This window comes from Pyrgilauda ruficollis, unplaced genomic scaffold (assembly GCF_017590135.1).
Source record: "Pyrgilauda ruficollis isolate IOZ18807 unplaced genomic scaffold, ASM1759013v1 scaffold144, whole genome shotgun sequence".
Taxonomy (NCBI): domain Eukaryota; kingdom Metazoa; phylum Chordata; class Aves; order Passeriformes; family Passeridae; genus Pyrgilauda; species Pyrgilauda ruficollis.
Window position 1 is genome coordinate 846,947 of NW_024512988.1, and position 27,110 is coordinate 874,056.

General features: G+C 51.9%; 2 protein-coding genes across 4 annotated transcripts in view; both read right to left on the bottom strand.

Moving 5' to 3' along the window:
- Positions 1-524: 524 nt before the first annotated feature.
- Positions 525-17,598, bottom strand: IKBKE (inhibitor of nuclear factor kappa B kinase subunit epsilon). 2 transcript variants are annotated; one of them, XM_041460530.1, is made up of 20 exons: positions 17,310-17,598; positions 16,458-16,598; positions 16,214-16,343; positions 15,158-15,339; positions 14,037-14,197; positions 13,426-13,536; positions 12,618-12,797; positions 12,085-12,287; positions 11,469-11,533; positions 11,288-11,379; positions 10,581-10,682; positions 9,373-9,442; positions 9,184-9,296; positions 8,901-8,977; positions 8,601-8,640; positions 6,348-6,449; positions 2,824-2,920; positions 2,313-2,410; positions 1,872-1,943; positions 525-787 (listed from the first exon to the last, which is right to left on the bottom strand). In XM_041460530.1, exons 1-20 carry the CDS (start codon positions 17,394-17,396, stop codon positions 754-756), a joined length of 2,157 nt encoding a protein of 718 aa, XP_041316464.1. In that variant the 5' UTR covers positions 17,397-17,598; the 3' UTR covers positions 525-753. The 2 variants fall into 2 exon arrangements, with proteins under 2 accessions (XP_041316464.1, XP_041316465.1); XM_041460531.1 differs by lacking the exon at positions 1,872-1,943.
- Positions 17,599-21,155: 3,557 nt separating this feature from the next.
- Positions 21,156-27,110, bottom strand: part of SRGAP2 (SLIT-ROBO Rho GTPase activating protein 2) — a 107,078-nt gene continuing 101,123 nt past the window's right edge. For both annotated transcript variants that reach the window (XM_041460487.1, XM_041460484.1), the window contains exon 23: positions 21,156-26,992. In XM_041460487.1, coding sequence (XP_041316421.1) covers positions 26,609-26,992 — 384 coding nt within the window. In that variant the 3' untranslated portion in view covers positions 21,156-26,608. The remainder of the gene's footprint in view (positions 26,993-27,110) is intronic.

The following is a 27,110-nucleotide window of genomic DNA, read 5'->3' on the forward strand; positions in this document are numbered from 1 at the left end:
CCTGGGATGGGGTGTGGGATGTGGGGACAGCCCATAAATCACTCTGGGGACAGTCAGGGTGGGTGGCTGAAGGGCAGTGTGGCTGAGCCTTCCCACAACCACCTCCTGCTCCATCTCCCACTCCCAGCCCTGGCAGTCCCTGTGGCTGGCCTGGCTGACACTCAGGGAATTGCGGCTCCTCATCAACCCCGAGGTCAAAAATCAGTCGGGACACTGAGCAGAACGATTGTCCCCAACAAAGGCTGGGTCAGCAGGGCCCTCCTGCAGCTCTCTGTGCCATTCCCGAGGGACAGCAAGGTCCAGGGATGTGTTCCCCCTCCATCCTGTCCCTCTGGAGCAGGGAAGGGCTGGGAATGCCTTCCCAGGGCAGCTCTCAGCCACCAGCACCCCCCTGCCCCACTCCAGCACATTGAAAGTGGGAATAATTCCTAAATAAGCAAGAGGATGAAAGATTAAAGCTCTTCTTCTTCCTCATCTGACACAGTGATGCAGAGAAACCACGAAAACACCAAGTCCTTCAAGCATTTTTTTTTAAAAAGAAAAATATAAAACCCCACTCGATTTTCTGGCCAAACTTCCAGAGTCTCAGGGCACTCGGGGCTGATGGGGGAGAACGTGCAAAGTGCTGGGGCACAGAGGTAGGACACGGAGAGCTCCCAGGGCACGGAAATCCAACAGCTCTGTGGCTCCAGGTGCTGTGAATTCCCTCTGCTGGGAAGTTTTGCTTCAGCAGCTGCACCTTCACCATGCCCCTCAAACGCTGGGAGCAGGAGCAGCCCCACCCAACCTGCAGGGACAAAAGGATTTAGGGCAGATGAGGTCCTAAAAACAGGGCTGAATTCCCAATCCTTGGGTTTTGTTTTTTAAAACTCCTGGATGTGCTGATCCATGAAAATCAGGACCAGCATTTTAAAGAACAGGGAGAGTGACTTTTTAATGATAGGACAAGGGGGATGGCTTCAAAGTAAAAGAGGAGAGATTTAGACTAGATGTTGGGAAGGAATTGTACATATTCCCATTGTCCATCTGCATTCAGAGCCTCAAGGAAAGGATGCAGAGGAGGAAAATCACAGGGGTGATTCCCAGCTCTTCTCAGTCTGAATAAATGGCAACCACACCAACACCTCTTCTGTCTGCACACCCAGAGGTTTTCTTTCATTTGGGGGCTGGAAAACTCATCCTGTGAGGAGCAACTGAAGGAGCTGGAGGTGTTTACCTGGGAGAAAAGGATGTGGTATTCCCATTCTCTGAACAGAGAGATATCATTCTCTCTCCCAGGGTTTTTCCTGGGGAAGGCAGTGAGAAAGCAAATAGAGATAAGAAATGTTTTCTCTGCTCCCTCTGAGCTTTCTCACTGCCTTCCCCAGGAAAAACCCTGGGAGAGAGAATGATATCTCTCTGTTCAGAGAATGGGAATACCACAAAAGGAGGCTCAGGAGGAAACTTATGGCTCCCTACAACTCCCTGGAAGGAGGCTGAGGTGAGGTGGGGTTGGTCTCTTCTCCCAGGTAACAACTGACAGCATAAGAGGCTTCAAGTTTCACCAGGGGAGGTTTAAATTGGGTATTAGGGGGAAAAAAAAATCATAGACTTTGGGTTTTGCAGAGATTTTCATACAGAAAAATCCGTATCTAGTTCCCCATGGCAGTGAGCAGCAGTCAGTGCTGGGCAGCACAGGGAAAAGGCTGGAAAGAGGGGGATGAAACGATGGGAAAGTTATTGGCTAAAACTCCAAGAAAGAGAAATTCAGCTGCTGCCAGCCCATGATGCAAACACGGGGAGGTTAAAAACCCCACGGGGAGGTGACTGTGGCTGTGCTGGTGGCTCCCAGGGAGCCCACCCAGCCCGGCTGGAGGAGCAGGGTCACTCACCGCTCGATGATGCTGTTGTTGAGCTGCAGATCACAGGAGACCGACCTCAGCTGCTGCAGCAGCTCCTGCATCCTGCGGGACACAGCCAGCATCCTTTAGGGGCAGATCCAGCCCTAATTCCTGCATCCTTTAGGGGCAGATCCAGCCCTAATTCCTGCATCCTTTAGGGGCAGATACAGCCCTAACTCCTGCATCCTGCAGGGGCAAATCCAGCCCTAACTCCTGCATCCTTTAGGGGCAGATCCAGCCCTAATTCCTGCATCTTTAGGGGAAAATCCAGCCCTAATTCCTGTATCCTGTAGGGGCAAATCCAGTCCTAACTCCTTTAGGGGCAAATCCAGCCCTAATTCAAATGAGACTGAAAATGGAATAGAAGTTTCTAACTCTCAGTTGCCCCACCTCTGAGCCAATAAAAGGTGTTATCCAACACCACGGACTCACCGCAGAGCCATCTCCTGGCAGGCCTGGCTCAGGGGCCCGGAGGAAGGCACAGGAGGGGCCAAATTCCATTGCTCCACCTGGAGAAGCCTGTCCAGAGCCTGTGGAGATGGAGATGGAGATGGAGCAGGGGCTGTCCGTGGGGCTGACCCAGAGCCAAACACTCAGCAGCACCCACGGGGTCACACCCAGCCCTGCTCCAGGACAAATGATTCAATAAAATAACCCAAGCACACTACCAGGGGGTTGCTGTGGCAGCTGGAGGTGAAGCAGCACTTTCCACCTGCTCAAATTCCCATTTATTTGGCACACATCCCCCCCTGCCAGGCAATCCTTGGCACCAGCAGTGCCTTTGCCAAAGGTTTCCCCACTCCCTGCTCACACAGGGGGACAAAACACCACCTCCAGCTTGGGTCACCCACAAAAACCTGCAGCAAGGGGTTAAAAAACCCTGCAGGGCTCCCCTGAGGAGCCCGGGGAGGGAGCAGGAGGAGCTGCAGCCCTGGACACCCACGCCCTGCAGGCAGTCCTGGCACTCCATCATCTCCACACTGCAGGCACTGATGCGGTTGCTGAGCCTCTTCAGGTGCTTCTTGATCTCACAGACTTTCCTGGAAAGAGAAAATGATGTCAGAACTCCCAGGCAAACAACGCTTGGCATCGTTAATTTTTATTTTTTTGCGTGTTTTAATTGCACGCTGCTTTCTGCGGAGCTGGCTGGATTCAAAATCCTGAAGGGAAGCAAATGAGTCAGGGCATGTTGTAATTGCAGCTGCAACAGCCACCGTAGGCCAGGTTATCCAAACAGCACTAACAGCTAATTAATCAGGGAAAGTTGATTGTAAATGAGGCAGCTCAGGCTTGTCACTTCACCCAGCACAGGCTGGGCCTCTTGTTCCTACCCAAAAATGCTCCTCACGCCCAGCAGGCACATCGGGAGCTGTATAAAAAAAATAAAAATGTTTGGTTTGGGTTTAAAAAAAAACAAAGGAAAGAATATTTCAGGTGAATGATCCACCTCAAGTCCCCAGAAAAAACAACCACCACCCCACAAACCCTGGCAGGAAACAAAACAGGACAATTAAAACTGAAGTAATGAGAAATTAAAAATATCCAGCTGTGACTCATGGGGCTCTCTCCATAAGGACAGGAAAACAGGCACAAAAATACCCCAGGAAAACGTGGAGAAGGATTTTTCCTCCCTGTGAGCAGAGGTAAAACCCTGCTTTGGTGTCCTGCACTGCATGCATTCTGTGGGGCTCCTGTGAAAAATGTGTATTTTATGATTGCCTTTCACAAATATTAACATGAATATTATATGTGTTATGTTACAAAGTTATGCTGTGTTAATTTTCTTAAGTAGTGTGTGAAATATAGTTTTATGTTATAACATAATGTTAAAATAGAAGCTATGCTATGTAAGATACTTGCACTGAGACAGCAGCCACAGGACACCTAAATCTTTCAGAGAAAATTAATTTATTGCTCCATTACCGAGTTCTTCCCACCTTGCTCAGCCCTGAAGATGCCATTAGGATTCAGAGGAAGAAGCTGACACTGACCAGACAGAATCCTTTGTTTGAATGGAATTTATGCATCATGTATGAGGTGTATGAATATGCAACAGGCTGTTGTTTTTAAGGGTTAATCCTCTGTTAACGTGGGTCCTTTTTCGGGCTTATTTTGCCCAGAAAGAGGGACCCAGACTGTCCCTAACTCTTTGTTTTTATTGTCTCGTATTGTCCTCATCCAAATTGTCCAAATTATTATTACCCTAATTATATTGCTAATTTTATAGCCATTTTATTACTATTAAACTTTTAACATTTTAAAAACAAGTGATTGGAGTTTTTCACACTCCACGTCCGAGGGGAATCCCAATCCAAGAGAGAATTCCCACAGAAACTGGGGCAGATTTCATTGCCTGTGTGTGATGAGGGGACTGAGGGACACAGTTCTTGTCCTCAGAGTGAAATCTGCCTCTGGGTGAGGGTTGGCAGCACAGAAACCCCTGGTGGGACCAGCAGGGAACGGGAGAAGGATGGGGAAAGGCTGGGAAAAATCTGGGATAGGGCAGGGAAAAGGCAAGGAGAGCACAGACCCTGCCCTCAGCTCCTGGAGAAATCCTGAGCATCCAAATCAAACTTCCAGCCTAAAAATCCCCTTCACCTGTAAATCCAGCCCACCAGAAACAGGACCAAAAATTGGGTTTAATTGTCAGATATTCCAGAAACTCCTCCTCCCTCCAGCCACGGGCAGCCCAGGGGGGGCTGCTCCTCCCCTTGCCATGAAAATCCAATTTTCGTCCTTTTTCGGGCTTATTTTGCCCAGAAAGAGGTACCTGAACTGTCCCTAACTCTTTGTTTTTATTCTCTCGTATTGTCCTCATCCAAATTGTCCAAATTATTATTACCCTAATTATATTGCTAATTTTATAGCCATTTTATTACTATTAAACTTTTAACATTTTAAAAACAAGTGATTGGAGTTTTTCACACTCCACGTCCGAGGGGAATCCCAATCCAAGAGAGAATTCCCACAGAAACTGGGGCAGATTTCATTGCCTGTGTGTGATGAGGGGACTGAGGGACACAGTTCTTGTCCTCAGAGTGAAATCTGCCTCTGGGTGAGGGTTGGCAGCACAGAAACCCCTGGTGGGACCAGCAGGGAACGGGAGAAGGATGGGGAAAGGCTGGGAAAAATCTGGGATAGGGCAGGGAAAAGGCAAGGAGAGCACAGACCCTGCCCTCAGCTCCTGGAGAAATCCTGAGCATCCAAATCAAACTTCCAGCCTAAAAACCCCCTTCACCTGTAAATCCAGCCCACCAGAAACAGGACCAAAAATTGGGTTTAATTGTCAGATATTCCAGAAACTCCTCCTCCCTCCAGCCACGGGCAGCCCAGGGGGGGCTGCTCCTCCCCTTGCCATGAAAATCCAATTTTTGCACCATCCTCTCCCCCTCCCTGCTGCCACAGGCCGTGGGTTGCCCCCAGCCCCGGGGTGATTTGCTCCGGGGGTAATTTGCCCTTTGCATTGTTCCCCAAGCGCCGTTTAGCAGAAAATCATTCCCAGCAGTAAATCTCTGTCTCAATGGCAATTCTGCGCTGATAAAATCACCTCTCCCCCCTCGCCAGAGCTGCTTCAACTCCAGCTGCAAGTTTAGGGGCTTTGGGGGCTTTTTAAAATATAAACTTAAAGTAGCAGGGCGGAATTATGGGGTAGGAGCCAGCTGGGGTTTCCAGTGGGGTCACGGAGGGTTTGTCACCCTGTGCAGCCCCTCAGCACTTCCCAAAATCCCCATTTCCATCTCCATGCTCAATCCACAGCAGAGAGCACTTGGAAGGCCAGATCCTTGGTGGAGGGCTAACAGAATATTATTATTATTATTATTATTATTATTATTATTATTATTAATAATAATTACTATTATTAGTAGTATTATTATCATTAATAATAATAAATAATATATTAAAATGTCAATATATTGATATATATTATATATATCACTATATATATAGATTATATACATATAATATATATAGATATATCAATATCAACATCTATATTATATATTATAATATAATAACATAGAATATTGTATTATATATAATATAATAAATATTATATAATATAGTATTATGTTCTATATTATTACATTATAATACTATAATTATAATGTAATAGTATAATATTATACTATCATATTACAATTTATTATTAATAATAATGTATTGTAACTATAATATATAATATATATTATTATATTCTATATTATTATATAATAATTTAAAATTATACTATACTATTATTATATTACAATATTATACTATTAATATATTGAATAATAATAATAACAATAATAACAATAACAATAATAGCAATAATAATAGTAATAATACTAATAATAGTATAATAATAATAGTATAATAATAATAATAATAATAATAATAATAATAATAGTAATAATAACAACAACAACAATACTTCTGCTCTTTCCCACTACAAAGTGGCCTGTCCCAAATCCCTGTGGGTGGTACCTCATCCTGCTGCTGTGCAGGGCCAGGGCCTCCTGGTACTGCTGGACACAGTCGTTCTGGAAAATGGACAGAACCTTCCTGGCCAGGTTCCCCAAATTCAGCCTAAAGCCGGGAATAGGAGAGAAAACAGCATTATTTCCTTCAAGGTGTGAAAAGGAACATCACAGGAGGCCTGAAGCTGCCTCCTGGATGGAAAAAGAGGGGCTGGAGGCTCAGAAAGGAGTTACAGGGAAAACAAAGCCTGGCTGTGATGGAGAGGAGGTTTGGGGATACAAAAGTGCAAAATACAAAGAGAATTTTGGTTTTGGAGGTTTTGGGGGACACAAAACATAAAATACAAAGAGCATTTTGGTTTTGGAGGTTTTGGGGGACACAAAAATATAAAATATAAAGAGCATTTTTGTTTTGGAGGTTTTTGGGGATACAAAAAAAAGCCTGGCTGTGATGGAGAGGGAGGTTTGGGGATACAAAAATGCAAAATACAAAGAGAATTTTGGTTTTGGAGGTTTTGGGGGACACAAAAATATAAAGAGCGTTTTTGTTTTGGGGGATACAAAAAGCATTTGATACAAAAATTCACAATACAAAGAGTATTTTGGTTTTGGAGGTTTAGGGGGTTTTTGGGGATATAAAAAGCATTTGATACAAAAATACAAAACACAAAGAGCATTTCCCAAAATCCCCATTTCCAGCTCCACACTCGATCCACAGCAGAGAGCACTTGGTAGCCCTGGCTGCTCAGAAATGAGTTACAGAGAAGACAAAATACCCCTGCAGAGGGATATTTTGGGGGATTCAGTCCCTGTCCCCCCTCAGGGCACCGCTGAGAAGTCTCTGCCTTGGAGTTGAAGGCAAAGGCTCAAGGTTAGGCTGAGCATTAAGTGAGTCTGTGGAATTTCACCCTCCCTGCTGCAGGCTGAAGTGGGAATTTTATTTCTTGCCTGTGCTGAATTCCCCTGGTTTGGGTGGAAACTGAAACCTCTCAAAGGTACCAAACCCATCAGCACTTGAAGCACACAGGGAGGCAGGGACACTTCCTAAATCACCATTTCAGTGCGAAAAAAATGGTTTCAGAACAATTCCTGTGGGAGCAGCAGCCTGGAATGGATTTGTCCCCTCCTCCAGCAGGCGATGTGTCCCCAAGCAGCTCCTTGTCCCCAGAACAGCTCCCTGTCCCCAGCACAGCTCCCTGTCCCCAGCACAGCTCCCTGTCCCCAGCACAGCTCCCTGTCCCCAGCACAGCTCCCTGTCCCCAGCACAGCTCCCTGTCCCCAGCACAGCTCCCTGTCCCCAGCACAGCTCCCTGTCCCCAGCACAGCTCCCTGTCCCCAGCACAGCTCCCTGTCCCCAGCACAGCTCCCTGTCCCCAGCACAGCTCCCTGTCCCCAGCACAGCTCCCTGTCCCCAGCACAGCTCCCTGTCCCCAGCACAGCTCCCTGTCCCCAGCACAGCTCCCTGTCCCCAGCACAGCTCCCTGTCCCCAGCACAGCTCCCTGTCCCCAGCACAGCTCCCTGTCCCCAGCACAGCTCCCTGTCCCCAGCACAGCTCCCTGTCCCCAGCACAGCTCCCTGTCCCCAGCACAGCTCCCTGTCCCCAGCACAGCTCCCTGTCCCCAGCACAGCTCCCTGTCCCCAGCACAGCTCCCTGTCCCCAGCACAGCTCCCTGTCCCCAGCACAGCTCCCTGTCCCCAGCACAGCTCCCTGTCCCCAGCACAGCTCCCTGTCCCCAGCACAGCTCCCTGTCCCCAGCACAGCTCCCTGTCCCCAGCACAGCTCCCTGTCCCCAGCACAGCTCCCTGTCCCCAGCACAGCTCCCTGTCCCCAGCACAGCTCCCTGTCCCCAGCACAGCTCCCTGTCCCCAGCACAGCTCCCTGTCCCCAGCACAGCTCCCTGTCCCCAGCACAGCTCCCTGTCCCCAGCACAGCTCCCTGTCCCCAGCACAGCTCCCTGTCCCCAGCACAGCTCCCTGTCCCCAGCACAGCTCCCTGTCCCCAGAACAGCTCCCTGTCCCCAATCAGCTCCCTGTCCCCAGCTCTGCAGAGCTGCTCCCACAGCTCCATCTGAAGGAGTTCATGGCTTGAAACCTTCCCTGGGAGAGCTCCTGCAAGGAGGAACCACACAGGAGCCTCCAGCTGCTCTCTGACAGCATCAGGGACAATTTTTAACCCTTTGGGACTCAGTCAGAGCCACCAAGCACTGGTCTGGCCCCAGCAAGGGGCAGCTCCTGGGGAGGGGACAGGGTGGGACTCACTTATCCAGCTTGTGGATTTGTTCCTCGTTGTAGCTGAGCCCTGGGGAGGAAAAACAGAGTCACCACACATTTTCTGCTGACAGCCCAAAAAATGGGCAATTTCACAACCTGAAGGGGATTTTCCTGGCTCAGCCCCCAGAGCACTGTCAGGACACAGAAACAGAAGCTCTGCAAGGTCCCTTGCAGCCCAAACCCTTCTGTGGGCTCCATGAAGTCACTGCTGATCCAGCAAAGCCAAACCACCCATTTTCCCTCGGGGACAGTGCAGGGACATTCCTGCCCAGTGTCCCCAGCACTCACTCAGACTCGTCCTGGCCTTCTTGAACTGCTTGTGGATCATCTGCATCTTCTCCAGGCAGCACTCCATCTGCTGGATGCTGCAAAGGGGCAGGGGAGGGGGGTCAGGCTGGGCTGAAATCAGCATTTTGGAGTCAGGTTGTCCCTCTGGGGTGGAATGTGAACCTGCTGCCCGTGCCTGTGAGCAGGGACACCAGGGGTGGCACCAGGGGCTGTGCCTGGCACGGAAACTGCTCCACGCCCCGGGTGGGGACAGCCAGGTGGCACCAGGGATTGCCCCACACACCTTTTGTCCTCGTGCACTTGCTGCCTGTCCTTCACCAGCTCGGCCAAAATCCCATCCAGTGCCCCCTGGAAGTCAAAGATGCTGTGGGAGCACTGGGAGAGCTCCTCATCCACCTGCAGAGGAATAGAGAGGTTGGGAGCAGCTGCTCTGAGAGCCGTGGGGGCTCCGGGGGCTGGGGATGCTCCTCACCCTCTGCAGCCTTGTCTTCACCACATCCACCCCAGCTGGGCCCCTGCTGCCTGCAGGAACGGCCTCGTACCTGGGGGAAGAGAGAAAATAAATAAAATGAATATTCCTGAAGGAGATTGTTGTTGGCAAACAATCGGCAAAGGAATCCACCTCGTGCTGGGCTCCTGGGGGGCTGCAAAGAGATTTCCTTAGGCAGCAACCCAGATTTCACAGTGCCAGATCTGAGCCACGAGATGCAAAGTGCTGATCTGGTAAAAACTCGCCCTGTTGCGTCCAATTTGTTCCAAAATTGTTGGTTTTACACCCACTGGCTTCAGGCCAGCTGGGAGGGTGGCTGTGTGCCTGCAGCTGGCACGGGAGCGCCAGGCTGAGCGTGGCACAGGGGCAAAGTCAGCAGAAATATTCCTGCTGCAGAGCTGGAAGGGCTGGGAGAGCCAGAGCACCCAGCTGCAGCTCTGCTGCTCCTGGCACTCCAGCCCTGAGGGCTGCACTCAATGGGAACCATGTGTCCCGATTTTTTTTTTTTTTTTCAGATGAAATGGAAATTAAGAGACTTTGCTAAATGGCAAAGAATGAAAGAACAGCAACCCAGCGGCAAAGAATTTTCCACTACAACAACAACAACAAGAAAAAAGCAGCAGAAAAGCAAAATATCCGTGGGTTGCTTGAGATAAAATAGGTTCAGCTTGGCCCAGGGAAGGTGGGAAGGAGGGTGTGGGGAAGGGGAAGGCTGAGGGCAGCCCAGGGTTTCTCCATAATTCAGTGGAGACCCTTGGAAGGAAATGGGGTCTCTCCCCATGGATGGTGGGATGCTGGATCCCTGGGAATGCAGCCCAGCTCTCCAGGGTTGGTAATAGGGGCCAGACCTCACGGGGTCGTGGAGCTGGTGCCATCCTGCTCTTTATTTTATCCCAATTTTCTCAGTTTTCCTTTCCCTGGAGCTGGCAGCAGCCCTGGCTCCTTCCTGCTCGAGGGCTGTAACAGAAAACCCCAGAGCAGGAGGAGGTCAGGACTGACTCTGGCCTCCTGTGAAATCATCAAAAACTGAAGCAAAGAGGGAGGAACAGCCAGAGTGGTTCATTTCCCAGACAGTAAAAAATCCTCGTACCTCCAAAGTATCAGCTTATTCCTGGCATTTTCCTTATTCCTGCTTATCCAGGCACCTTTGAGAGCCCCTTATCTCACCAGGCACAGCCCAGCTCACTTACAGCACGTGTGTCTTCCCCTGGGTGAGCTGCAGGCAGGTGAGCACGGAGTGAGCTCCCCTCCTCTGCTCCAAAATCCTGCAGCACTCTGTCCTCAGGTTCCCACTGCCAAGAGAGAAAACAGCCCCTCCAAGATGTGCTCCACAGCTCCATCCCGGGGTGGGCATGGAGCTGGTGGCTTCTCTCAGGCTGCTCTGAGACTGGGGGGGCTGGATGAACCTAAAATTGGGTGTGGCTGCTGCTTTTAGGGTCTCTCACCCTCTGTCCTGCCCCAAAAGGAGTGGGTAGAGCAGTGAAATTCATCATGGAATGGTTTGGGTTGGAAGGGACCTTAAAGCTTAAATTCCAAATCCCTGCCTTGGGCAGGCACACTTCCAATAGATGCACACAGTGATAGTAACAATAACAATACTACTGCTACTAATAATAATTCTGCTTTTTTCCTCAGCCTCTCCTAAACTGAAGAAAGTGACCCAAAAGGAACAAAAAAGGACAGCAGCATCCTCCCAGCACCGAGGAGTTTTTCCTCCAGGTGCAGCCCCTTGGGGACACAGTGCCCCTCCTGCCCTGCTCCCTCCAAGTCCCCCAGGACCCTACCCCACCATCCCACTGGTCTGCACTAGCAGGAAGAGGCTGGAAACCCTTAACCCAACAAATCCCAGGGTGCTGGTGCCCGCTGTGTCCTGCCCAGCCGTGGCTCTGGCACTCACATCACCCAGTGGAGGCCCCTGGCCAGCAGCTCCCGGCCCGTCCGCAGCGCCTGCCCCACGCGCAGGGTCTGGTGAGCAGCACCCACGGCACTCTGCAAGGCAAGGGGCACTGCCAGGGCCCGTGCCAGGCACAGGGCACTGCCAGCACGCTGCCAGGGGCTGCCCTGGCACACACACCCACCTTGGCTGCACTGCAGTCGGCCACCACGTCCACCCTGGGCACGAACTTTGGGAATTCCAGCGCCGCTGCAAAGACAGGCAGGGTCGGGGTGTTTGTCACCAGCTGGTGGCTGTGGGCAGCTGCCACCCACCAGATAAACCCTGTGGCCACTCAGGATTTCAGCCTCAGTGCTGGAGGCTCAGTGCAGCCCTCCAAGATATTTTGGGAGCATGGATGAAGGCAGGAATTCCCTGCAAATCCAAGAGTGGCGTGTGCCCGTGGAGCAGCAGCACATGGCAGGGGAAAACTGACCCTGAGATCCCCTAATCCTGCCCCAGGGACCAGAAACAGGATTGGGAGTTGGCACTGGGAACTGGCATCAGGATTGAGAGTTGGCACTGGGAACCAGTACTCCTGCTGCTGGGAATGGGGACTGGCACAACCTGGCAGGGGGAAAAGCGGCCAGTCTGGAGAACTGGGAACCCCAGTGGCAACTGGGATCCAGGTCAAACAGTGCCCAGGCCCCAAGAGCTGGGATCATGCAGGAAATGGGAAATCTCTCAGGATAATAGCTGGAACAAATCCCTCTTCCAGCAGCCACTCTCCTGCCGTGCCACATCTCCAGCCCCACACTCACGGTCTCGGTAGAGGACCCCCACCACGTCCTCGGGCTGCTCTGAGGTGCTCAGCAAAGTCAGGGGGCTGCTCTCTGTGGTTTTGCAGAAATGATGAGCTTGTAGATTGGGATCCAGCTCATACAGGTGTCCTTCAAAATAATATTCTTGATGGTGAGGGACTATATTTGTCTGTTTGAAGACGGCATCTAAAAACTTGGTGGTACTGAAATGGAGAAAGAAGGGAAAGGATGGGGATAAGCAATGAGGTGAGCACACAGAATTCCATCCCTTTAGCAGCCTGCTGCCCTCAGAATACCAAGATGTTGACACTTTCTCTTAGCAAAGTATCAGACATGGTCAGCAGAGCCCCCTGGGGCTCTCTGTGTGCCCACAGCTCCGTTAGTGCACTCCCAGCAAAGGCTGATTTGAGCCTGGTGTGTTTCAGCCTGGTCTGGGCGCAGTGCAAAGGGCACGGTGGTGCCCCCAGGTTCCCCTCTTGAAGTGAGGGGAACTCACAGCTCCATTCCCACACGGATCTCTGACCCAGCCTCACGTGTTGTAGGAGTGGATGTAGATGCGGTGGGAGGACGCCTGCTGCAGGGAGAACACGTCCACCACGATCCTGTGCAAAATGTCGTTGGTTCCCGCGAAAAACTGGTCGAATCCCCAGCATTTCTCCTGATCCACCTCCAGGATATTCGCCAAGATGGGGATCAGCTGGTCCTTCAGGCCCCTGCAGCAGCAAGGGAAGTATTGTATTGGGGTTGCCCCAAGACGAAGGAAGGAATGATGAATCTGACTCCGTGTTCTCAGAAGGCTAATTTATTATTTTATAATACTATATTATATTAAAGAATACTAAAGTAAGCTATATTAAAGAATACAGAAAGGATATTTACAGAAGGCTAAAAAGATAATAATGAAACTTGTGACTCCTTCCAGAGTCCCAACACAGCTTGGCCCCGATTGGCGAAGGAGTAAAAACAATTCACACGAAACCAATGAAACAATCACCTGTGGGTAAACAATCCCCAACCACATTCCACATGAGCAAAACACAGGAGAAGCAAATCAGATAATTATTGTTTTCCTTTTTGAGGCTTCTCAACTTCCCAGGAGAAGAATCCTAGACAAAGGGATTTTTCCAGAAAATATGAACGCCACAGGGAAGAGGAGAGGTTTGCATGGGCTGGTGTAACCCTGAGTCACAAACACTGCCCTGCACCCCCTTTTCCTGTCTGGAAAGCAAAGATCAGGTCTGAGAGCTGTGACACCTGAAGATGAAAAGTTTATCTGCCTGGTTAACCCCTCCTGTGCTGTCTGAGGACACGGGAGCTGCAGCCCCAGCAAGGGACACTCACGTGGAGAGGCGGCAGGTGATGGGCAGCTCGTAGCTCCACTCAATGTTCCCGTTCTCCTGCCTCTGGATCCCTGCAATGGCCCCACGAGGCTTCTCCGTGGTGATTTTGTACCTGTGGGAAGGGAATTGTTTGCTGCTGGCCTGAGCCAAGCGAGCTCTGTTTGGGCACTGTGTCCCTTGGGTGGATGTGCTGGGAAAAACGTGATTCACTGAGGGAAAAGGAAGTGCCCAGAGGGAAAATACTTGCAAGGAACAGTCCAAACCTTCCAAGTGAGCATTAACCCTGCCTCCCCTTCCAGCTGTTTAGCCAGGAGGTGGTGGAAATGCATTTTACAGAATCCCAGAATTATCTGGGTTGGAAGGAACCCTAAAGATCACCTGGTTCCAACCCCCTGCTATGAGCAGGGATGCCACCCATGCTCAGTGCCCCACCCAAGCATCCCATTTGGAGGGAAAACGTGGCAGCTGGGACATGGATTCTTCCCCACACTGCACACACACCACCCCCCACAGGCCCCTTGGCAGGGCTCTGGGGCCATGTGGGGTTAAACCAGCAGTGAGCCAGCCCCAGCACGGTCCCAGCTCCCCAGCCCAGCTGGGCACGGCACCCACATGATCTCCTTGTTCCTGCGGGGTCCCCCGAAGGGCACGAAGGGCAGGCTGCCAGTGGCAGCGTGGTAGAAGGTGACACCAATGCTCCAGAGGTCCACGGTGACACCAAACGCCTTCTGCTGCGGCTTGCGCAGCACGGCTCGCTCGTACACGTCAGGGTGCTGGGGGGAAGACAGAGAAACGGGGCCTGACTGGAAAACATCACCTGGAACACAGCTCTGGGGCCTCCCAAAAACATCTAACAGAGCCCTGGGTCCTCCCAAAAATCAGCATCTGGAACACAGCTCTGGGTCCTGATTGAAAAACATTACCTGGAGCACAGCCCTGGGTCCTGACCAAAAATCTCTAACACAGCTCTGGGTCCTCCCAAAAATCAGCATCTGGAACACAGCTCTAGGTCCTGATTGAAAAACATCACCTGGAGCACAGCTCTGGGTCCTCCCAAAAACATCTAACACAGCTCTGGGTCCTGACTGGAAAACATCACCTGGAACACAGCTCTGGGTCCTGACCAAAAATCTCTAACACAGCTCTGGGTCCTCCCCCAAAAAAACATCATCTCTAACAGAGCTCTGGGTCCTCCCAAAAACCTCTAACAGAGCTCTGAGTCCTCCCCAAAAAACAGCACCTGGAACACAGCTCTGGGTCCTCCCCAAAATCATCACCTGTAACAGAGCTCTGGGTCCTCCCAAAAACCTCTAACAGAGCTCTGAGTCCTCCCCAAAAAACAGCACCTGGAACACAGCTCTGGGTCTTCCCAAAAACTTCTAACAGAGCTCTGGGTCCTGACTGAAAAATATCACCTGTAACAGAGCTCTGGGTCCTCCCCAAAAAAAAATCACCTCTGACAGAGCTCTGGGTCCTCCCATAAAAACATCATCTACAACAGCTCTGGGTCCTTCCAAAAACCTCTAACAGAGCTCTGGGTCCTGCCAAAAATCATCACCTGGAACAGAGCTCTGGGTCCTCCCAAAAACCATCACCAGCAACCCTGCCACAAAGCACAGATCCCGTCCCCTTCCAAAACCAGGGATCAGGCTCTCCAAGTGCCTCAGCTGCAGGATGGAGGGGCAGGGCCCAGCCTCCCCCAGGACTCCCAGCCTGGGACATGCCCTACTCACCAGGTACTCCTCTGTCCCGTAGACAGACACAAACTTCTCATCATCCTCCAGCTCTCGGGCGGCTCCGAAATCCGTCAGTTTGTAGATGCTCTGCCCGTCCTCTCCCACCAGCCTCATGATGTTGCCGGGTTTGATGTCCCTGTGCACGACGCCGTTCTCACGGAGGTGGTTCATCCCTGCCACTGGCACAGGAGGAGGCAGAATTCCCGTGTGGGGCTGGGCCACTGGGCTCCAGGGGACCAGTTTGAGTTGAAAAACTCGAAACAGAAAACTGCTGTCACCCAGCTCGACTGGCTTGTCACCTCTACTAACAAGTCATCCCCCCCTTTTGCCACAGAGATGGGTTTGCTCAATAAGAGCTGCTGGTAAGTAGCTCGATTGGGTTTCGGGATGGCAAACTTAAATTCATTTTGCTTGGTTTTTCTTGCTAGACCATGATGCAAAATGTACAAGGGTTGATCTTTGCTGTTTATAGCTTGGCTTATTCATTGTTATTTCATCCTTCCCTCACGGTATGTAGTCTCTATCGCTCCAATGGTGTCTTTTCTATTGCTTATACTGGGACTATACATGCTTTAGTTGGGTGTAGGAAGTAGCTTTGTTATTCCAGGTCATGTTGAATGGGCTAGAGTTTGGCATCAAGACAATCTGATGTTAGCAAACATCTTTCAGGTGTAAGCTGAATGCTTTTTTTAAGCTACGTCTTGGTAGTCTAAGTGCACCTTCCAGTGCCCTGGAATTTGAGTTGAGAAGAGGGCTGGAGAGGGGGTAAATCCCACAGTGGCTGCACTTAGATGGGGATCAGTGTGACTGGGGGGATGGAGAGGATGAGGACATGGCAGGGCACAGCCCCTTGCCACAGCAGCTTTCCAGAGCAAGGAGAATCCCTCAACACAGAGCTCAACCCCACCCCGTTCAGGGGTGCAACTCCTGACCCCTCACTCCACCGCCCAGGGCTGGTGCCCGCAGGGACCCCCAGCACCGTGGGGTCCCCAGCTGGAGGGTCCCAGTCCCTGCTGGTGGCAGGGGCTGATGGCCCCTGACCCTCACACTCACCCACACACTGCAGCACAATGAGGAACTCGGACTCAGCCAGGCCAAAGGCATTGGCTGGGTCTTCCAGCACGTTCAGCAGGCTGCCACTGGAGCAATATTCCATCACCAGCACCTTCTGCTTGCTGCTGCCCTGCAGGGGAGATGGGGAGGGCTCAGCCAGCCCCGTGTCCCCCCAGCCAGGCAGGACCAGGTGCCCTCCCTCGGCTAGTGAGCCCCAGGGTTTCCCAGAGGGGTTCCCACTCACCGTCTCCTCCACGGCGAATAATTTGACAATGTTTTTGTGGTTCAGCTTCCGCAGCATCTCGAACTCTCTCATCTGCACCTCCTGGGGCCGCAGGTAGCTGGCACTGTTAAACACCTTCACAGCAACCAGCTCCCCCGATTTCTGGGAAAAGAGCAAAGAGAGGGAATGAAAAGAGCAAAGAGAGGGAATGAAAACCAGGCGATGCCATTCACGCGCAAAGCAGCTCCAGGCGCTCTGTCCCGGCTCCCACACCCCACTCGGGACGCAAACGATGAAATGATGCCCCTGCAGCGCGTCTGCTCGGCTGCACAAACAAACCGCTGTTCTTCACCTCCCTGCCCTTCCTGTCCCGGCCCCACGTGCTGCGTGTGGCTGTGTTTATGCGGCCCCACAAAAAGTTCCCGTGTGCAGCCGAGGCTGGCAGCTCCCCGCGGCACGGCGATGCTCCCAGCCCGCTCTCGCAGCCGCCGCTGCTGCATTTGCTCAATAAACTTCAAAGGCTGCTGAGGAGGAGAGCCCGCTCCAAGCCCGGCAAGTGTTTGCATGAAGTATGCAAATGGCCAAGGATGGGGTTTCCAAAACCTCTGGGCATTCCCCGGGAAACAGCAGCTTCTTCCTCCTGCGCCGCGGCGAGCAGAGCCGACTGTGAGCGCCCCAAAGCCGCCCTCGACCAACAGAGAGGGGAAGGAGCCCAGAAGAAAATGAAAATAAAACGGAAAGCAGCGCCTGAGCTGCTCCACAGGCAAGGATCTCCCGGCAGGGCGAGCGGAGCGGAGCTCGGGCATCCCGAGCAGGGACGGGGGCACCGGGGCTCTGCATTCGGGGTTCCTCCCCCCAGCTGCCCCCGCTCACCTTGTTGCGAGCTTTGTAGACAGAGGCCGTGGCCCCCTGGCCCAGGAGGTCCTCGGTGCTCCACAGGTAGTTGGGGGTGCTCTGCATGTCCAGCAGAGCGCGGGGCTCACCCCGCGCGGGTGAGATTTACCCCGCCGAGCCCCAGCCTTTACCCCGCCGGCAATCGCGGCCGCTCCCCTGGGCAGCCCCGGGGCCGAGGCCGAGCATGGAGCGAGCCCCAGCAGCCCGGGGCTGGCAGCAGAAGGCCGGCGGATGCCAGAGCTCGGGAGCGGAGCGGGGCCAGAGGCGCCTCCCCGGCCGGGAACCGAAACCGCGGATTGCAAAACCCGCCCGGCGAGCACGGCCGCGCTGCAGGAGGAAACGCCTCAGCTTCCTGCTCGAGAGAAAACTTCCCAGCCGGGCTGCAATCTCCCAGCACACCGGGCAACCATCCTCCGGGACCCGGGCAGCAATCCCCGGGCACGCCGAGCAGCCATCCCCGGGCCCCGAGCTGCCATCCCCCGGAGTACCCGGGCAGCAATCCCCTGAGCAGCTGGGCAGCTATACCTGGGCACACCGGGCTGCCATCCCTGGGCACACCGGGCTGCTATCCCCCGGCAGGCCGGTCAGCAATCCCCTGAGCACCTGGGTAGCCATTCCCCGACCCCGGGTTGCCATCCCCCGACCCCGGGCTGCCATCCCCCGACCCCGGGCTGCCATCCCCCGGCACGCCGGGCTGCTCCGGGACAGCTCCGCTGGTGGCTGAAGCTGCTGAGCTCCGGCTGCCATCGGCACTGCCGGGGATTTGGGAAGCAGAGCCGGATCAGGAGCAGCTGGGCAGCCATACCTGGGCACACCGGGCAGCAATCCCCCGGCACACCGGGCTGCTATCCCCCGGCACACCGGGCTGCTATCCCCCGGCAGGCCGGTCAGCAATCCCCTGAGCAGCTGGGCAGCCATCCCTGGGCACACCGGGCAGCAATCCCCCGGCACACCGGGCTGCTATCCCCCGGCAGGCCGGGCAACAATCCCCTGAGCACTTGGGAAGCAATCCCGCGGAGCACCCGGGCTGCCATGCCTGGGCACACCGGGCTGCTGTCCCCCGGCACACCGGGCTGCTATCCCCCGGCACACCGGGCTGCTGTCCCCCGGCAGGCCGGGCAACAGTCCCCAGAGCACTTGGGCAGCAATGCCCCGGCACACCGGGCTGCCATCCCCGGGCACACCGGGCAGCAATGCCCCGGCACACCGGGCTGCCATCCCTGGGCACACCGGGCTGCTGTCCCCCGGCAGGCCGGTCAGCAATCTGTCAGGGATTTGGGACAGGGAGGAGTGTGGGATGCAGGTGACATACAGGGTGCAGAGCAGGATGTGGGATGCAGGATGCAGAGTGGAATATGTAATGTGGGCCAGGGTGGGGTGCAGGATGTGGGATGCAGGATGGGATGTAGGACAGGGTGGGATGTGGGATGCAGGGTGAGATGTGGGATGTAGGACAGGGTGGGATGTGGGATGCAGGGTGAGATGTGGGATGCAGGTGACATACAGGGTGCAGAGCAGGATGTGGGATGCAGGACAGGGTGGGATGCAGGATGTGGGATGCAGGATGGGATGCAGGACAGGGTGGGATGCAGAATACAGGGTGAAATATGTAATGTGGGCCAGGGTGGGATGCAGGATGTGGGGTTCAGGGTGGGATGCAGGGCAGGATGTGGGATTCAGGGCACTCTGCTGCCTGCACAGGGCAGAGCAGGGCTGCTGCTGTCCCTGCTCACTCTGTTTTCACTGTGACCAGCCCAGCATCAGGGTCCCACTGTCAGGAATTATTCCAGGCTGGTGTGGATGCCTCTAAAGGCTCCATCCTCACCAATAAAGCCTCCAAAGGTCTGAGAGTTCATCAGCCTGTGGGGCATCCAAACCTCGACACTGCTTCACCAGCCTGCACACAAACCCCACCCCTAATTAATTCCTTAATTCCTGCTGAGCTTCATTTTCCCATCCAGGAGTGAGTGCCTGGAGCAGCCTCCAGAGAGCTGGCAGAGGGCACAGCCTGGCCCTCTCCCTGAGGTTATCCAGGGATGCCAGGGCTGGAAGGGGTGGCACAGTCACACACAAAAGCTGAAATCACTTTTAATGAAGTAATTTTGCTGCAGCCCAGCTGACAGGAAGAGAAAGGGCCGGGGTGACTTCTTGAAATTGTGTCTGGTTTTATTTTCTACACATGTGAAACAGGAGCATCAGTCTGTCCCCACGCTGCTGGCCAAGCCCGTGGCTGGGAGCGCAGGGAACTCACCCCCAACACCTGCCTGGCTTCTTCCAGCCCCCTTATGCTTTCTTCTGCTATCCTTTTAAAATTCCCAGCTCATTTCCTTTCCCTGGTTGCCCCATCAGCGGGATTTCCTCCACAATCCCATCTGAACCCCAGGACTGGATGTGCCCACAGGGGACAAACTGGGAGAGCGCATCTGGCGCGGGCTGGGAGGGAAAAAAACCCGGCCTTGAAAGCAATTTGTGACAAGAATTAATTGTTCCAGCTGGTGGCAGCAAAGCCCGAAGAATGAAGGACGAGCAGCGAGCTCTGTGTGCAGCAGGGACCTCGTCCTTGGGGTCAGAAAACCCGAGAGTCCCACGAGCCCAGTGCTGTCCCCTCGGTGTCACTGTGACAAACCTGTGACACGTCCCTGAGAGCTGAACCATCCCAGCACTCACCAGGGTGTTTCTTTGTTAAAAACCACCAAAAACCATTTCTTTGTTAAAAACCATGGGGTTTGTGAGGGAGGGTTGGCCCCACCTGTGGTTTGATGAGGGTTTAAGAGATAATAGTGTCTTCTGCTGGGCAGTGACCAAGGGAAAATCAGAAATCCCTTGTTATCTGTGCCACCCCATTGCTGTCTGACTCCTATTTCATGTTTTAAAAACAAAAAGCCATGAGCAGCGTGCCCAGCTGGCTCTGGGGTGGTGCCACAGAGGCTGCTGTGATTTTGGAATTAAAACATCCTGAATTTCCTGAGGAGATGTGGGACAGGGAGCACAGGGATGTTCACCCCAGGGACAGGGGGGAAAAAATGCCTCAATTAAACATCAAACCTCACTGAAAGTAATTCCTTTGAATCTTAAGAAGCCAAAATGAACAGCCCTGCCACGTTCCCCCTCCATGCTCTGAAAAAGGCCCATGGAAAAACCGAGATGGGGGCAAGCTGGTAATGATAAAATAATGATCCAATCCATAATCTCAATCTTAAATCCTCTTTCCTGAGCCAGTTGGGGGTCCATCCTCCACAGGAAAATGATGAAGATTAAGCATTTTTAAATCAGGTCACTGCCAGGGAAGCGTTTGCCCCAGGGAATCCTGCTGTGGTGGCTGCGTGCGAGCCCAGGGTGGGGGAACACAGGGCTGGAATCGGGAATCAGTGGGCTCACAGAAAGAATGGTTTGGGTTGGGAGAGACCTTTCCAATCGCATCATTCCACAGCAGGGACACCTTCCACTCTCTCAGGGTGCTCCAGCCTGGCCAGGGACACTCCCAGGGATCCAGGGGCAGCCACAGCTGCTCTGGGCACCCTGTGCCAGAGCCTCCCACCCTTCCCAATATCCCATCTAAACCTGCTCTCCTTCTGCTTCAGGCCATTCCCTTGTTTTATCACCACATCCTCAGTGTCCCCCTTCTCTCTGTGCCACCACGCTGCCCCTGCCCCCTGCCATCGAGTGTCCCCAGGATGGCACCAGGAGCTCCTGGCTCCTGCAGATCCTTCCTCACCCACTCTCCAGCACCTCCAGCAACATTCCTGAGCATTCCAGCAGCCCCCCAGGCCATGCTCTCCCTCTGTCCCACTCAGCCCCAGGACATCACACACCGGCACCCTCAGGTCAGTGTTTCCACCATACCCAAAACATTTATTTCTCCAAAACTATTGCTAATGACAATGGATACATTTTGTTGCCCCAGTATGGATTTAACACTTCCAACACATCGACTCCTAATACTGTACAAGACTGTACCAAAAAGGGGGAGGGAAAATAAACCAAAACAAAAAAAGGCTGTACCTCCATATTGTACAGAGTTCTATGTACAAAGTACAATTTTACACAGTTTAATATATACACCATATATATATTGGTGTAGAAGACATGAAACAGTGGAAACTTGTTTTAGCAAGAACATTCCATCCCACCATGAAACAACTGCTGCTGACAACCCCAGGTTCAGACAGAAAAACACAATTCCTACACTTTGCAACCCGATTTTCCTGCCTTCCAGCAGGACCACTGGAAATCAGAGATGGATTTCAGCAATTGCCCTGTTTGAGCTACATCGAGCTGGGCTTTCAGAGAAGCTGCTGCTCACAAGTATTGCTCCAGCAGTTTGGCACACTCACGAGTCCAACCCCTCGGGCTTGGGTTGTTCTTCACACCTCAGGGCTGTGCCTGGAGGAAAGGCTGGTGAAGTCCACTTCAGGAGTAAGGTTACTACAGTGCCTCAAAAAGGACAGGCCCACCTACGATTCCTGCTGCAAACTGCTGAATATTTACCCTGTGTGAAGCTTGGCAGATCAAGTATTAGCACGGCAGGGAGCTGCCTTCCCTCTCCACCTTCCCCTCTTTTTGGCCCATCGTTGAAAAACACTTTCATCCCAAACTACGTTAGAGGAAGCACAAAATTTAACAGGAAAAAAAAAACAAACTCCAAACCAACAAAACCCTTGCATTTTCCAGGCCTTGAACTGCTGTTTTTGCATCTCTAGAGCCACCCAAATAGATGGTTTGCTGCTAGAACAGCCTGGAAAAGAATTCATCTGCCTTGTGGTGGGCGGTCGGCGGAACCGCTTGTGCGCGACACAGCCGGGGCCATCCCGGCCCCGCAGGCACAGGGTCAAGTATTTCTATTTTTGTTTCTTATTTTCAAGTACCAGGTTGTCACACAGACACAGAGACATGCAGAGAGCTGATGTGGAAGGAGCTCAAACCCCAAAGTTCAGTCCATGAAGCGCTTGGTGATTCCCCAGGGCTGGTGCTGGAGCGTCCCTGGGGGAAGGACGTTCCCTCCTTTCCACCTCTTGTGCCACCAGCCCACTAAAGGAACAGCTTTATGTCCCCACCTGCATTTGTGGGGCATTAGCCAAGGCCAGACAAACCCACAAAAAGGCTGGGTTTTTTTCGTGAAAGCTAAAAATCTCAAAATAAATAAATCCCCAGCTTGTTAAACTCAATTTCCTGCCCTGGACAGGCCCATGAGCAATGGAAATGCCCCAATGCTCCTCTTTTCCTGTGGGTTTTGAAGCAGTTTTTGAAGCAGTTCCCTGCTCAGGGGAGCGCAGTGTGTTTGCACTTTGGGGCACATCCCTCTACACCCAGGGCTTGGTCCTGCCAAGCACAGGTGCCCCTGAGCAGTGCCACACCTGGGGGGACAGGGGCACCTCCTTCCTCTGCCTCCTGTGCTCAGGGATGTGCTGGACAAGGGCGTGAGCTCAGCCTCTCATGGGATCCATCCAACTGGCTCAGCAGGGATTTTTGGGGCATTTTCCCACCATTCCTGATTGCTCACTGAGGGCAACACCTCCTGGAAGTGTCCCCTCCACACGGATCCCACCGAGGGAGCGTTCCCACGCCCCCGGGGAGGATCTGAAGTGCTGAGAATCAGAGACGTCGATTTTTGCAGAAGGACATCTCCCAAAAGCTCCATAAATCCCCAAAGCTACGCCATGCTCCGCTGAATTTGAGGTTTTTGACACAGAGAAGAAGAGAAATAAGGCAGCAAACTCCACCTGCAATGAGCTTCTCCTGTCCCAGTATTGCTGGAGCTCTCCCAAGTGCGCCGGGTCGGCCCCGTACCAAGTGCAAGGTGGGGAGCTACAACAGATGGGATTTCTTGCCAAGCTGAAGTGTTTTGATTTAGTAAATAAATTTATGAGAACTCGGTTATCTTAACCTACTTTTGTGCAAGAACAATCTTGCCTTAAAAAAGAAAAAAAAAAAAAAAAACAACCTAAAAAGAAAAAAAATCAACAAAAACTCCCAAAACCCAACACATGAGGTATTCAGCACAGGAAACCCAAAGACTCCTTTTGAACAGGTATCAAAATACAGACAATATACAACAACTTTTTTTTTTTTTTTTTTGTTCTGCTGTCACAGTGCACTCTAATTATTTACTCATTTTTGTTGCAATAAAATACCCAATACAGATAAAATGAGAGGGTTTGATCGTGTCCCACTGCTAGGACACAAAGGACAAATTTACAATTCATAAACTTTGGACGACCTCAGAGAGGCAGAAATTAAGCAATGGTTAAAGCACACTGCTCCATTCCCAACTAGGGAAATAACCCAGAAAAGGTCTGAGCTTCAGAAACCATTCAGATTGATCACCTAAAACCATGTTTCATTTTAAAAGTTTTTAGGTTTTTTTTTTTTTGCTTTGGATTATTTCAATCCAACACCTGATGAACAAGGTTCATACAAAGCACTATCCAACAGACAGACGTCATTCCAGTTATCAAACACTTCTTTTGTCTTCATATTCGACACAAACGTTACAGGAAAAGTCATGAAAAGAGGAATTTCCTTGGAAGAGCTAAAATTTCTTCGGGATATGAAGATGTGGAGTGACATTGGTACCTCCCCAAGCAAACCACTGAGTCAGACCTGTCCTCAGGGAGGGAACATTTCCAGTTCCTCCTTCCCACCTTTCCGGCAGCCACTGCTCACAAAACACTCGTGGCAAACGTCCTCTCAGCCTTGTGTGTTCAGAGTGAGGAGGACAAGCTGAAAATCTCCTTTTTTCCCCCATGATTTTGTGTGTGATTTTCTTGTTTCATCCCTCCCACGTGTGGTTTTTCCGCCCGAGGAAGAGGAAGGAGGAGCTTCAGCCTGTCCTATTGCTTGTTGTCAGTCACAGTGCACACCAGAATTCCAGTTGAGTTGCTCCATATCCAGGTGATCCTGCCAAGCACCTTGCCCTTGGCAGCAGGATTGTCCCAGAGCTGTGGATGCTAGAGAAGCACAGTAATAATTCAGATACAGACAGTTGCTGTTACAGTAACCTGAAGTCTTTTTTAAAAAATTTTTTTTTGTTTTGTTTTTTGTTTTTGTTTTCCATCTAATTCCACACTTCAGACCTTGAAGCTGGAAAAGAGCAGCTCCTCCAATGTGCTGTGCGTGGCTGAACACTTATTCTTAGGAATATTGAATGCTAGGCATAAAAATATAAAAAAGAAAATAAGGCATTAAAATGAGGCAAAGTCAATTTACAGAGATCCTGCTCTTGACACAGATTAACTTTGGTCATTTGAGACCAAAAAAAAAAAAAAAGAAAAGAAATCAAAAAACCCAAAAATTCTTACTAAAAAGGAAATGCCAGAAAGTTCTGCCTGAGCAAAAAACTACAAGTTTAATCATTCTTTTTTTTTTTTTTTTTTTTTTCCCCAAAAGAACAAGTGATTCCTTGGTGGTAGAAGTCCATCAGAACCTGAGAGCAAAGGTGGCTGGTGGCACTGGTGGCATCTCCTGGAGGGGCAGGGACAGTCACACTCGTACCGTGGGGCTCCCCAGGGAAGCTCAGGAGAAATGGGAAACGAGGAGTGTTCTCACCAAAACCTTCCCAGTGCTCCCCAGTTCTTGCATGCCCTTAACTCAGGGCCCAGAGGAAGCTGGCTTTTTGGAAAGTCATTAATTATGGATTGATTGCTTCTGTAGAAAGGGGGTTGTGCGTGTGGGGATGGACAGGGATGCAGGAAGACCCTGTTCCATATTTCCAAGTATCATCCTAAATGCATGAGAAAAGGACATTTCAGCAACTCTTCTTTGTTTCTTCTTTTTTAAGTGCCAATTAAACTGACTTTGCAGTCACCAGGAACTCACAAACTGCAAGGAAACTCAGCTTAAATGGGTGAGAAAAATGACTTTTCTTATCTCGTCCTGAATTCATTATTTGATGGCAGCCTAAGATGTGCAGCTTGTTTGAAATCCCAGAAAAGCTGAGGAACGAGGCGAGCTCAGGGTCAGCCAGTCTCCACTGCTAAGTGGCACAAGCCTTTTAATTATTAAATTAAATAACTGTGGGCACTGTGGAGAATTCCCCGGGGAGTACAAAAGAGTCCGTGGATGCTGCTGGCTACGGATAAATACAAATAATACCAAAGGATTCATTCATTCACAGGTCAGCCCTGCATGGAGCAGGCATGGCAGGGAGCACGGGGGGCAGCCACTGCAGAGGCCACGTGCTGTCACACCCCTGTCCCCAGCAGCGGTCCCTGCTCTGCTCTATAAGAGCAGAGAGGGACAAGGCAGGGAGCTGAGAACTCCTGAGCGAAGTTTTTACAGTGCTTGGTGCTGGGATGGGGGTCAGGATCTGTCCTGAGGAACGGGCAAACCAGCAGAGTGTGTCTTGGGGATGGGCTCCCAGCAGAGGATGCTTGTTTTCAAAATTATCTCTTTTTTTTTTTTGTTTTGTTTTACATTCAGTCTCCCGAGAGCAAACACCACATCAGAGCCCACGGGCTGAAAATGCCACTGGAAACAATAAAGCTGCTTTTAAATATGGGAGAGCAGAGGGGGAAACCAGTGAAGATTGTCCATAAGCAATGACTGGGCTCTTTCTTGTGCTCCCAGAGCTCAGGAAAACATGTTTGTTTCTATTTGCACAGACACGTCTCACGTAGAACTCCACAAAATCTACGAGTGTTCCAGAGTAAACTCATTTCTCCATGACAAATAAAGCATGAGGCTGGATGGCCAAAGGCTTTGGCCCTGAGGGGGAGGAATGGGGAGCAAACAAACAAAACCAGAGGATGTGATGGAAGTCGAGACAGACCCTTAACCACCGTGGCACCAGCGGGCGACGGAATAATAATAATAATAATTATAATTATTATAATAATAATGCACAAGAAACAGGCATGTCCAAGCTCCACGTAACCAGTGGCACCAAAACATGCAATAGACTAAAATCTATCCTATTGTTTCCCTGTGGTAAATGAAACACAGAATACAGAAGTCACTACACCAGTATCCCAAAACAGGACACCACCAAATGTTCCTTCCAGCGGCCGAACACTTGAACAAGGCATCAAAACCAAAATCCAACTCATCCCTTGGTGTTTTCCTGCTCAGCTTCACAGTGGCTCGTGGATTGTGGATTTCCCAAGCGTGGCAGGAGCTGTCCTGGGGACGTGGGATGAGGCTGTGGCCGCTCAGGAGCTCCCAGCAGCTCCCAGCAGCTCCCCTTCAATCCAAGGATTCGTTAAATAGGAATTTTAATGTCTTTGCCAGAGTCACTCCATCTGGAACAGCAGGAGTTGTACCCAGAGAGCAGCAGGGGTGCATCAGACAGTACAGGACTTGTCAGGGGGCTGCTGGGCTGCAGAGGAGGCCACGCCGGGGGTGCTGGCGCTGGTTTTGGGGAACACGGCGGGCTTGGGGCGCGTGGCCGGCGGCTTCACCTGCGTGGCCATTTTGACAGACTTGACGGGCCTGAAGGTGCAGGGGATGTCCCCAGCAGTGCTGGCACTGCGCTGGAACGGGGGCTCAGTGTCCTTGAGGAGCTGGGTGTGCAGGGGGCTGGAGGGCTCCGAGGTGGGGGCCACCACCGGCGAGGTTTTCAGGGGCTCCAGGGTGTCCAGGACGACGTCGGGCGCGTGCTTGACGCTGCTCTGCCGCTCCAGCTCCCGCAGCTCGTTCAGGGCTGAGTTCATGGTGGCTTCAATGTCCTGCAAGCACAGCAGAGGAGCACAGTGAAGGCACGGCCCAGACACACAAATCACCAGGTAAAAGCCAGGTTTTGAGCATGTTTTTTGTTTTCTAAACCGAACCGTGCAGGGCCACATC

Excerpts from the sequence above, each read along its gene's own strand:
- IKBKE (XM_041460530.1), bottom strand. The coding sequence starts at position 17,396 with ATGCAGAGCACCCCCAACTACCTGTGGAGCACCGAGGACCTCCTGGGC. Across the intron at positions 10,683-11,287 it reads AGGGGCCTCCACTGGGTGAT|TGGGAACCTGAGGACAGAGT; the intron begins GTGAGTGCCAGA and ends CTCTCTTGGCAG. Across the intron at positions 2,921-6,347 it reads CTGCACAGCAGCAGGATGAG|GAAAGTCTGTGAGATCAAGA; the intron begins GTACCACCCACA and ends TTCTCTTTCCAG.